The sequence below is a fragment of the Tigriopus californicus genome, chromosome 9, assembly GCF_007210705.1.
Source record: "Tigriopus californicus strain San Diego chromosome 9, Tcal_SD_v2.1, whole genome shotgun sequence".
Classification (NCBI taxonomy): Eukaryota; Metazoa; Arthropoda; class Copepoda; order Harpacticoida; family Harpacticidae; genus Tigriopus; species Tigriopus californicus.
Genome location: NC_081448.1, coordinates 4,942,093 through 4,953,420, shown reverse-complemented (window position 1 = coordinate 4,953,420; position 11,328 = coordinate 4,942,093). Strand labels below are relative to the sequence as shown.

The 11,328-nt window shown below is 41.7% G+C and overlaps 4 protein-coding genes across 7 annotated transcripts in view; 2 read left to right on the top strand and 2 right to left on the bottom strand.

Annotated features, from left to right (window-relative positions):
* Window positions 1-577: 577 nt before the first annotated feature.
* LOC131887361 (intraflagellar transport protein 22 homolog) lies at window positions 578-2,803 on the bottom strand. Its single transcript, XM_059235951.1, has 3 exons — window positions 2,643-2,803; window positions 2,211-2,586; window positions 578-864 (listed from the first exon to the last, which is right to left on the bottom strand). Exons 1-3 carry the CDS (start codon window positions 2,679-2,681, stop codon window positions 707-709), a joined length of 573 nt encoding a protein of 190 aa, XP_059091934.1. The 5' UTR covers window positions 2,682-2,803; the 3' UTR covers window positions 578-706.
* A 140-nt stretch (window positions 2,804-2,943) lies between these two features.
* Window positions 2,944-3,956, top strand: LOC131887362 (mitochondrial fission process protein 1-like). The gene is made up of 2 exons (XM_059235952.1): window positions 2,944-3,662; window positions 3,735-3,956. The coding sequence occupies exons 1-2, from the start codon at window positions 3,178-3,180 to the stop codon at window positions 3,766-3,768; spliced, it is 519 nt and encodes a 172-aa protein (XP_059091935.1). The 5' UTR covers window positions 2,944-3,177; the 3' UTR covers window positions 3,769-3,956.
* Window positions 3,845-11,328, bottom strand: part of LOC131887358 (ralA-binding protein 1-A-like) — a 9,639-nt gene continuing 2,155 nt past the window's right edge. Inside the window, exons 1-9 of one of the 4 annotated variants that reach the window (XM_059235946.1) lie at window positions 8,864-8,879; window positions 8,135-8,300; window positions 7,658-7,854; window positions 7,026-7,602; window positions 6,453-6,654; window positions 5,150-6,008; window positions 4,504-4,669; window positions 4,316-4,439; window positions 3,845-4,146 (exon numbers count right to left, since the gene is read on the bottom strand). In XM_059235946.1, coding sequence (XP_059091929.1) covers window positions 4,018-4,146; window positions 4,316-4,439; window positions 4,504-4,669; window positions 5,150-6,008; window positions 6,453-6,654; window positions 7,026-7,602; window positions 7,658-7,854; window positions 8,135-8,300; window position 8,864 — 2,421 coding nt within the window. In that variant the 5' untranslated portion in view covers window positions 8,865-8,879 and the 3' untranslated portion in view covers window positions 3,845-4,017. Of the gene's footprint in view, window positions 4,164-4,315; window positions 4,440-4,503; window positions 4,670-5,149; window positions 6,009-6,452; window positions 6,655-7,025; window positions 7,603-7,657; window positions 7,855-8,134; window positions 8,301-8,863; window positions 8,880-11,328 lie in introns of those variants that run through there. The other 3 variants (XM_059235947.1, XM_059235944.1, XM_059235945.1) reach the window with 3 other exon arrangements.
* LOC131887359 (protein lap1-like) lies at window positions 9,192-10,925 on the top strand. Its single transcript, XM_059235948.1, has 2 exons — window positions 9,192-9,835; window positions 9,904-10,925. Exons 1-2 carry the CDS (start codon window positions 9,451-9,453, stop codon window positions 10,914-10,916), a joined length of 1,398 nt encoding a protein of 465 aa, XP_059091931.1. The 5' UTR covers window positions 9,192-9,450; the 3' UTR covers window positions 10,917-10,925.

Below are 11,328 nucleotides of genomic sequence, written 5' to 3'. Positions count from 1 at the left end.
CGGTCATCAAAAGTGTTTGATCTTCATAGAGTCAATAAAGAATGGACAGATATTCAAGTTACCTTGTCTTCTGGGTGGATCTACTTATCTCAAAGATAAATGCAATGACTGACTTTGCAAACCCTTAAGTGTTCTGTTAAGCGTGTTGCAGATTATGCTCAAATAAGCTTTGCCACGCTATTTTGTATTGTCCTGTACCAAAGTCGATAAACATACGACACAATATGTAAGAAATAAGCATTGAACCAGTCAAAAAGTCCAAGAGATGAATGTTGCTCTTTGCATTTACTCACAAATAATTAATACATATTTGGAATTCACTTTCTATTCTGTTGGGCAATCAAAGCACTCAACGAACACCATACCACAATTTTTTTTCCAAAAAATTTGATTCAATAGATCATGTTAAAAAATGAGACAAATGGGACAAGACAGTCAATTTTTTCGTCTTAATTGTATTGCAATAATGATCACCAAAGTAAATATGCAAACGCTCCTCACGCGTCTTAAAGGCTTTGAATCTCTTTTGTTCCTAACACGTATGATGGGCCTTGTTTGTGCCCGAAAGTACAAATCATTGCGAAAAATATGTTTATTCCCTTCAAAGTAATACGCAATGCGATAACGTAACGGTTACTAATACAATAAACGCAAATAAGTTTGATCGACGGGACTCGTTAAACAACGTTATACCCAGAGGAAGGGCTTAGTTTTTCCCGGACATGATGTTCATCTCCTCTTGTTCGTTTCTCTCCGAGAGATTAGCCAGAATGGACGAGATGAACGTGTTAAAATCACTGCGAAGACGATTTCCTTCTTCATCGATATTGACCTCTAATTGTGGGATGCGATTAAAGTGATTGGCTAGAAAGAACGAGAAACTATATGTTTAATGCAAGTTGAAGAACAATTTGTTTCTGTGCTGAAAAGAAACTAGTGCTCGTAGCTAAAGGAGGAGGTATCCTTGGACTAATATAGTCCCTCTGTATGCGTGAGATTCCTTGTTCGATTCTTCTCTCCGATTTGATTCAAAGAAGAAAACTTTCAGAGTTCATCACATCCACAAAAAGAGAATCAATATCATACGGGCTTGGACATTTCCTACCGGAATCGTTGGACGATGTGAAATGCGTTTATTGCACACCCAATGTTGCTGCTTCTTGAAATTATGCCCCTACTTTAACTATAATTACAACATGATTTTTCCCGGACATGATGTTCATCTCGTCTTGTTCATTTCTCTCCGAGAGATGAGTCAGAATGGACGAGATGAACGTGTTAAACTCATAACAATTACAACATGATGTAATTGTATTTGAACTTGCATTTGAGTAATTTTAATCAATTACACATGAACTCATAGTTGTTGTAATCAATTATGTTTGGAACATTGCAATTCAGCTTTTTCAGTCACAAGTTCCAGTTACATTCTTACCCCAAAGTTTCCAACCATCTTCTGCTCGATTTTTGATACACTCGGGACAAATATATATATCATTACCAAGTTTCAGGGTCTTTGGTAAACCCTGATGCTAAATTAACAGATGATCGAAAAGAGATTGAAACACCAATTGCGTCACTCATGTATTGAACGTAAATCTTACTAAAATAACAAAACAAAAAAATCACATGAACTCATAGGGTAGATTGCCAGCAAAAAGCTAGACAATTTCAAAATATTGGGAAATGATTTTTACATTTTTATTTTGCAAGTGAGGAAAAGAAAATGTAATTGGAAAGTAATATTATTTAATTTCATTTCAAACCAATTTATTTTCCTTTGCAATAATTCCATTTATGAAGTAATTTACACAGGTCTGCTAAACACACATTTAGCATAGTCCTGATAACGACCTTCCCTCCACCATTCTTTCTTTTAGCCATTCCCAGAACGGGAGCGATACATATTGTATTCTGACTTGTACACGTGCAATTGAAGCATATCGATATCATTAGATAGTCCAATAAAGCAGAAATATCCTGGCAATAAAGTTTTTTTTCAAAGAGGAAAACAAAATAATATATCCTTTGTATCTTTCGACATCTTCAAAAGTTCCATTTGTCAGATCTCCTATTAAATTCAAACAAGCTCCTCTAACTCATATACCACAACTCTAAACGTTAGTGATGAAGTGACAATCAACAATATCGAGTCTTGAAACTTTGCTTGCGCTAATTATCACTTACTCACTCACTCATTTCCTACTCACAAAGTTTGACGCCTCGATTCTCCTGCCGTCCATCCCGGAAGTAAGCAAAGACCACGCATTGCGTATCCGACATTCCGGGTTTCTCCACAAACTCCGTATGGAACGCATCCAACTCCCGCGCGTGATGCTCCTTGTCCGGATTGAACACGAACACCACACCGTGAGCGTCGCGTTGTAAGGCCGGCCACGTGGGCTCAAAGGCCGGATTGCCACTCACGTCCCAGAGCTCGACATCCGCTTTGACATAACGATTGTTCACATTCAGATTGGTGGCCTCGAACTCTAAAATCCGCACACAATGCGTGGGACGATAGGTCTCGGTGATGGGGGTTTCTGTGGCGTCCGAGATGAAATTGGCCAACGTTGATTTCCCGGACTGAAAGACTAAGATGTTGATGACATTGCAAATGAGCTCGATTGATATTGAATTACCTCGGTGGGTCCTACTAATACTAGCTTTAGCTTGTACATTATTAGTGTGCAACACAACTAAGATACTGGAATTGCTTTTCATATGTTCGTTTATGGAATTTGATAGGAAAGCAGGTATATTCTTCCATCGATTGGCGCCATATTTTAGAAATTCTCTCCCAAGTCCTTTCCTTGTGCTTTTGATACATCGTGATTGGTCGGGAACATGTTATAGGCAATGTTGTGATTTGGAACAGTAACCAACATCATGTGCCTGAAAGGGTTCCATTTTGTTCTTGATACAGTTTTCCTTCCATCTCAAATATTCGTATTAGGGAAGGAATGTAACCCGATGATACAATCACAGCATAGGCACAATTTCGTTACCTAACAATGTGAGGTTGAGAGTGCATGAACTACAAAACAAAATCACTCCATTGAACTCCAGAGGTTTGTTGGGCAATGGGCCAAAAGTCGGGTTCCACGGCAAGACTAATGGGATACTTGTGATATTATTTGTCATTAGGCTTTCATTGAAATATCTCATTATTTCAAAATGTCTCCAAACGAGACATTGCAAATCTCCAATACTATCGAAAAAGAAGTGGACATATATCGCGATACTCCCGTGAGATTCTTGGGCTACTCCAATGAGGTGGGTGAAGCATTCCGTGCCTTAGTTCATGTCAATTGGGTGCGGGCCTCATATGGATTGGCCTCAGCTTACGTATTAGCCGATACCAATGACAAAGCCACCAAGATGGGACGCTCTTTGAGCGATTCTGATCCCAATCGAACCAAGAAAATGGCCATTGCCGCGTTTGACACATTGGTATGGCAGGCTTTGGCATCGGTTATGATCCCCGGATTCGCCATAAATCGTCTATGTGCGGGTTCGCTGTACGCCATGGCTCGAATGGCGCCAGGTGTGGCCGAAACCACGCGCAAATGGGCTACTACGGCCATTGGATTAGGCGTGATTCCGTTCATTGTACATCCAATTGATGCGGCGGTTCATTATGGAATGGACAAGACCACTCGGTAATTGGGACTGTGTACATGGGGAATGGTTAAATTGGTTGTGAGGAGTTGTAACACCTTTTTTTGTTACAGGGTATGGATTGGAGGGGTGTCTGTCAACGATTAGTGCAATTTTACCTAATGGAATTCATTACCCGCAAGGTCAAGGAAACCCATGCCTTCCAAATGAAATGAGATTCAAATTTGACGGTCACGTAACGAAATGTGTTTTTATTCGCGTGCATCAACAATCAAAGAGCATCAACATCAGTAATAAATAGATAATTTATCCTATCCTATAAATGAGAAGAGAAAGTCGGCTATTCAATGATTGAGAAGGTCGATCAATACTTTCATGGCACATATCAAAGTTAACCTAGAGCATCAAGTCATTGGCTCGTTTCCTCATTCTTCGTCTCTCTTGTTCCACCCGAATTTCCACCCTGAGATTCACGCAAGCAGCGCGTTCTTCCTGGATCTTCTGATACAAAGCTTGTCGTTTCTCCTACAAAGGAAAATAATCTAACCAATCATTGAAGCTTGTCAAAAGCAGAAGCAAGGTATATGTCGGTCAATTTGCTGGTGTCGCTTTGACTCCAATAACCTACCCTATCTGTTTTTCATTCAGATAAGGTTCCGTTTGAGTTTATATGAGTTAAGCTACCATTATTTACCTCTAATTCTCGGTTTTCTCTAATCAGATCCGTGTAGATTTTCCCAAGCTCCTCGATTTCTTCTTTGCCTTCCTTGTCCGAACCTTCGTCTGATGAACTTTCAGAGCTATCCACCGAACAAGTTCTGTGAAAAGCATCAAATTGTTAGACCATCAAAAGGCTTTGGCTAATCGGGCGCAAATGATCACCTGTACTGGTAGAGGGTGTGCATTGAAGCCAGTTCCTCTTTCAATTCGGACATCTCCTTTTTTTCGGAGCGTTTTCGTCGTTCCAATTCCGATTTCAGGCCCATCAACTCTTCGAATTCGAACTTGACGCGTAGTTCCTCGACATACAGATCTTCCAATTCTTGCTCTGAAATAACTCACATTGTTACTTGACGATTTACACATTGTCCAAAGGGCCGTAAAGAACACAGTCCGAAATTATGCCTTGGTATTCATTGATAGGGGTTATATATTTCACACATTGATGACCTCAGCGAAATTTCTTTTGAAAGCAACGTCAGGTTCTCGAACGTCGAGAGTCAAAATTGCCCTGGCTAAGATTCTGACATCTCTAGGTACGTATTTGTGAGGGTTTCTTAACTTAAAATCATTTTGAAAAATACAGAACAATGATTACCAAGAGAGCAATCGCATTGACGAGCAACGATTATCAAAATGTTGCTCAATATTCATCATCATCTCCCTTTTTGTGCCGATACTCTACCATATTACATATTGTACATATTGGCTATATATTTTTTCATGATTCAAAATTCTCACTTTTGTACGAGTCAGAACTATCTAATCTATCAACTTGTCAAACAAGATGTAAGACCAACCCACTCACCTCGTGATATGATGGTCTGAGCTTTCTCAATGGGAAACGGGTTCAAACTTTGAGGTCCTTCATTTGATCCTCCACCGTCATCGGAAAACTCTTCAAACATGGAAGCATCCGAAGGTAAGCCTCGAGGAAGACTCTTGGATTTAGCCATTTCCACGCCTCGATCCACGCTCATGGAAGGCAGCATGGGCTTCTTTTGAACGGGAACCGCCGGAGTGGGTCTCAACACTTGGGTGTAACCAACTCTCATCTTGTTCGAGGCGGGGGGAGGGGGCAAAATCGGGAAGGAGGGGCCATCCAATTTGGCAGGGATTTTGAAAGTGACACTCGTGTGGGTGGTGGGAGGTTCATCGGGTGGATTTTCGCTATTAGGAGGACTGGGTGTGGTCTTTTTGGTCGAAATCTCCGGATCTTGGCCTAACTTGATGACGGTAACGAGGCTACTTTTCCTTTCAACGGGTAGAGTAGGCTCCTCCACGGGCTCAAGTGCGGCTTGCTTAGTCGGCTCTTCCAAGGACTGATCAGTACTCTCGCTTGATCTGTGGATCATAACGGTCACCTTATGTTCAATATCTTCCTTCGTTTCTGGGGTTTCTGGGGTTAAATTAGCCGGAGGCGGTAACGGATCGACTTCCTGAAGGGTAGGTTTTGGTGGGGTTGGTTCGGTGACAGTGGTTTCCGTAGGTTCGACGTGCCCATCGACCTTATCATCATCATGATTATCTTTCTCTGTCGTGGCTTTGAGGTGGGCCGGGGTTTGAAGAGAAAAATTGAGCTCCTCGTCGTAATCGATGGGTTGAAATTTGGGCCTATCAGGATCCATGGTCCCGTCGGTTTGCTTCTTGACCAATCGCAACTTTCTCTACAACAATCATTCATTACTTACAATTAAGGGTAATTCCTCGATAAGCCTGCTTGAGATTGCCATTTAGTTCAATTGCAAGGATTCAGGTTAATGTGGTACCGACGAGTTGTTTTTAATCAAAAAGATGAAACATGTTCGGAGCAAATTACTGCACTGAAATATTTTTACATTTTGACTCAAACAAATTAAATGTCAAAAGCTTTAGTACAAGAGGTCCAATGCCATTGTATATAAATGCTTTCGTTTTCGAAAATTTAACCACTAACATTAATAAATAGTTCATAAAGCTACGTTGGCAAAATAAAAACAACGTGTCACCAACAAAGAAGGTCTCGCCGCCAAACGTGTGCTTGAATTTCTATTGAACTAAATTTAGCCTCCGTGTAGATATGATTGATCATGGTCTCATAAGAGACACACTTCACCCTTGGATTGACTTACCTTCAATTGGGTCACGATTCGTTGTTGTTCCCAGATCTGTTCTTCCGTTTTCTTACTAGCTGCTCCGCTGGAAATTTGGAGATGGAGATCCTGGAGCAACGACTCTTGCTTCTTGATCTCGTCTTCTATGTCTTGGGCAGTCTCTGGTAGTGGAATGTTCTGCCCTTGAGAACCTGGTTCGGCCAAAATGGGAGGAATGTATCTGGAAAACGATTTGAAATGATCTTACTTATGTGTTTCTTCCGGCTTTACGAAGGGAATTGATGTCTCCCCACTTGAATCTACGTCGAAGCATATTGTCAAACTTATTTGGTTTCGATTCGAAGCTGAACCTTGTTTCATGTACGTATGATTTGTTGAGAGTAAGTGTGTACCCAAGAAATCATTATTGTTATCACCATAAACAACTGACTCCTCCTTGATGAAATGAAAACCGGTCTCTCATTTGTTGAAAAAATGACCAATACAAATTGGTTGGCTAGATGCTCATAAAAATGCAATCCTTTTCTGGCATCGTAATTCGTGCACATAGTCAAATTAGGTGATCAATGAAATAAAAACCACAGGACTCACTTCTTAATTTGAACCCCGTCGAAGAGAATGTGGGCGTTTTCAAAGAAGCAATTGAGCACCCGGTGGCTGATCTGCATGGTCGGGCTCAGCACAATGGACACATTCTGAAGGGTCATCTTGTTGAATCGCTCACGCTCGATGACATGAGACATGTGAACAAAAATATATTGGACCAAGGTTCGGTTGCATTCAGGGAGGCTATTCAAGAGTTGTCGCATGCCCTCAATCCGTTTTTGGGCCGAAGATTCACACGAGACCTTTTCAAATTTGGGCATTAGTGCGGGCGTAAGAATGGGTTCGGGGATTTCTCGCAGGAATTGCTTGAGAACACCGGCCACCACAGCTGGTTCGTAGTCATTCAAAACTACGGGCTGACGGGCATTGAAAGTATTTCGCAGCTTGGCTTGCTTGGATTTGACACCGGCAGAGCGGTAGATCCCCTCTTGCATGAGCCCGTGCTCTTCCACAAAATCTACGCATTGTCGCACAATCACAGGCAAGGGCACGCCGTCATGGCTTTTGTGTCGCTGGGTGGCCAACTCCAAGGGCACACCGAAGATTGGACATTCCACGACGACTGGAAACGGACATTTTGTTTAAATTTATTTATGATAATGGTTAAGCTAAAATACTTTTGGTCTTGCTTTCGGTATCCGTTTCAGCTTGCTTGAGGGACTTTGTCCATTTCATCATGGGTTTCTCCTTTTTGTCCTTCTTTTTGGTCTCGGATGAAGATTCTTTGCCCTCCTTGACCTCTTTTTTCTTGTCCTTATCCTTCTTGGCTGACCCTAAGATGAACGGTTTAGAGCGTTTCGCTTTGGCTGGACTCCTGAAATAGCAATCCGGATTGTGAAATCAGATAATGGTCATCATCCAAATCTATCTTACTCCATTTTTTTCGTGGAGAGCATTGATCGATATCTTTGTTTTGTGCTTCCAATCAAAAGACAAGTGCGAGCAGCAATTCAACAAGTGTCACATTACAGCAGAACTACCTGTCCTCACCTCTCACCCGACTTAGAAAGGCCAATACAATCGAATGCTCCTGTTCTTCTACCTGCCTTTGCGAAAACTTGATCGTGACCGCCAACTACTTCAACAGGACTTACTTTCCGTCAGGTTCATCATTCCCGGATGAATCCTCGCCTAAATGGGCGTACCGAGTCTCTTTTTCTTTGCTTTTCTTTTCTTTCTTCTCCTTTTTGAGGATCACCAACCCTTTTTCCTTTTTAGCAGTTCTCCGACTTTCTTCACTGGTGTCCTCGCCTGGACTCACTGAAAATATAGGAAACGGATATTAGCTCACTTTACGGAATTTTTCGCAAAAAGAACTAACTTAGGTTTTATGCGATGAACAGTTTTGTACAAAATATCATCCATTCCTTTTCAAACCGATAGTATCTGATTCCTGGGATGGAACGAAGCACAAACTAAACCAATTAGACGCGATTACATGTTTAAGGCCAAAAAAACATTGCACCTATACACTTATATACATTTTCATATTAATTAACGTCAATTATACCCGTAAGAATTGCGTACATGTAATCAATGACAAGCTACTCCTTAGCTGAATACATGTGTTTAAATGCAAATATACATTCGATTCACACACACACACACACATATTATAACTCAAGGGATTTTTTTTAATCGTTGAGAAACGTTCCATAACACGATCTTCTCTATGGTTTCCATCGAAAAGGACTTGATGAGAAGCAAGCTTAGCTTGCATGTATTTCCAAGAAACCTTCCAAGCAAAAAATAAAGCTATTTATCCCTAAAGTCATTCGAGGCAAGAGTGGTACAATATGTATGTTAATTCTACCAGCCCATACTCAATTGTTTCTGGATTGATTGGTATTCTATTGCCCACACAAGCTTCCTCACAACATAAAAACATCATTGCCGTTGAAGGTCTTCTCTTTAGTAGTCAAAGCATCTTCTTTGGTTCTTGCTACTTCTTCTACTAGAGTGCAGCACGAACGCTACCTCAACATTGTGTTCCATGGATTCGACTCTTCCTTCAGCCAAGAAGGTCTCAACCAACGAGCTCCCCAACAAGGGCGCCCAAAGCGGATCGATAACTCGCTCCCAAATGAAGGCCATCTATTTCTCTGGAGGAGCTTCTTCAAACGCAAAAACATCGAAAAGTGCAACATCTTATGTGGGGGATGAGAAAGCCGGGCTCATCTGGCCTGACGGTCTTGGGCAAGGTTCCAAAATCAAGCAAAATCTTTTGACAGTTGTCAATGGAAAAGACTATCAGAATCAAGCATCAACTCGTGATCATGACCGATTTGTTGTCCGTGGAGAGGACCGACAAATCCGGAGTAATCCCTTTACGAAGTGGAAAACTTCTGTGACGCTCGGAAGCCATTATTAATCCTCGGCTGGCTCCAGTCAGTTCCAACTGGTAGTAGAGATGGAAGTTCAAGACGACTTCCATGAATCTCGTCTCCGAGAGGTCCAATCCTCCTACATTCTTCATTGGAACTACAGGAATTTGAAGTGCATGCCCAAGGAGCTCTTGGACCATGGCGAGCACATTCAAGAGATCTATCTGAAAGAAAACCAAATCCAAGCCATCCCAGAACGATTGGACAGGTTATCACAACTGACCAACATCTACCTATTCGGAAACAATCTCAAAGAGTTCCCAATATCCCTTATTGGTTTGAAGGCGTTGCGCGTGCTGGATTTGGGAGGCAATGGTCTCGAAGAATTGCCCAACGATATCGGCGAAATGACGGGACTTCAGACACTCGACTTGAGCACCAACCTTCTGCGAGGGCTACCACCAGACATTGGTGAGCCAAAAAAGAGCATCATCCGTTTTTGAGTACATACATTGACATTTCTCATGCTCTTTCTCTAGGAAAACTAGTAAATTTGGAATACTTGGTGGCGTACAAGAACCGCTTAACCTCTCTCCCACGCACACTTAGTCAGTGGAAGGCCCTCAAAAGTTTGCAAGTCTCGGGTAATCTTTTAAGAGAGCTCCCCAAAGAGTTGGAGGATTGCCGCAATCTCACGGATATCTATGTGGAGAGGAACCTTTTGACCCATATTCCCCTCAACATAACGACCTTACCCAAACTGGCCAGATTGAACGCCTCGAGCAATCACTTGAAATATCTCCCCTCACTGCCATTCGTGTCCCATCCTCGACTCACTTTTGACTTTAATCATGACCTTTGCCATATTCCGTTCCACTTGGGCTGCTTCCAAACTTTTCTCAGCTATCAAACTATTCATTCCTTGGAGAATCAGCGATGTCACATTCGATGGAAGTTTCGAAATAACGGATGTTTCAAAAGCCGAGAGAAGCCAAAAATCAAAGGGGGATCGATCGTCAAAACCGTGCTCAATAACGAGAACATCTTCTTACATCTCCCAATAAATCAATGCTGTTTGTTCAATGGCAGAGATCAAGTCCGGTTTAGCAATCAAACCGTTCCATCCTTACTAGAATTGTGTCTAAGATACAATTTTGCTTCATTCGCTCAATGTCAGTTTCGGAAGGACGAGATATCCTTGCTTGGACTTCAAATAGCCGAGAGATTGCCACGCGAACGGTTTGCTTTCAATTCATTGGCCTCTCTTCTGCCCAGAAATGTGATCCAACTTCTGAGGAATGGGCCCCAAGCTCTTTGTTGCGAACCCAAATGTACTGAGGTGATGTTCGATTGGATCGTTTTGGCTGTCATCGAGGTAGATCTAAAAGGCGGGATCATGACTTACTTGGACGAGGGCGAGGAAGAATCCGAAGCCGCTTTGTCCTCGATCATGTTCTGCTCGACGAGCTGCCTTGGCAAATATTTGCGGCAAGGACCTCCGAGTAAACTCCAATCTAGTTTGTCAGAGTCGAAATATATTGAATTGTCTTAAAGTCTACGAGATATGCTCTGAGTATTGTCCTTTTCGAGAACTTGTAGTTTTGGTATTTGACTATTGAAACGGTTTTCATGTAAAATCAGGTATGACTAAGCCAGACTGCAGGAGTATTTCCATCGAGATCACTCAAAATGTAACTTGAGACGAGAACGTTCAAGGGTAAAGTGTACTAGGAAGAAAACGGTGCAAAAACCTGAGTAGGCAATATTTTCCAATGCCATTCTAAATGTTATATACCGTAAATGCTCATCGAGTGAGCCATGATAATCCAGAAATTAAGATTGATTCAAATTTGTTTCAGCATCACGAAAGTATTAAAAAAAACGGGGAAAAAAAATATGTTCTTTTAAAGCAAAGCGTTTTCTCCTTCGTACGCGTTTATTTGATCACCAGGTAACTTTTTTGC

Coding starts and splice junctions, on each gene's coding strand:
- LOC131887359 (XM_059235948.1), top strand. CDS start 9,451: ATGGAAGTTCAAGACGACTTCCATGAATCTCGTCTCCGAGAGGTCCAA. Junction 9,836..9,903: donor AGGGCTACCACCAGACATTG/GTGAGCCAAAAA, acceptor CTCTTTCTCTAG/GAAAACTAGTAAATTTGGAA.
- LOC131887362 (XM_059235952.1), top strand. CDS start 3,178: ATGTCTCCAAACGAGACATTGCAAATCTCCAATACTATCGAAAAAGAA. Junction 3,663..3,734: donor GGAATGGACAAGACCACTCG/GTAATTGGGACT, acceptor TTTTTGTTACAG/GGTATGGATTGGAGGGGTGT.
- LOC131887361 (XM_059235951.1), bottom strand. CDS start 2,681: ATGTACAAGCTAAAGCTAGTATTAGTAGGACCCACCGAG. Junction 2,587..2,642: donor TATTAGTAGGACCCACCGAG/GTAATTCAATAT, acceptor TTAGTCTTTCAG/TCCGGGAAATCAACGTTGGC. Junction 865..2,210: donor GAATCGAGGCGTCAAACTTT/GTGAGTAGGAAA, acceptor CGTTCTTTCTAG/CCAATCACTTTAATCGCATC.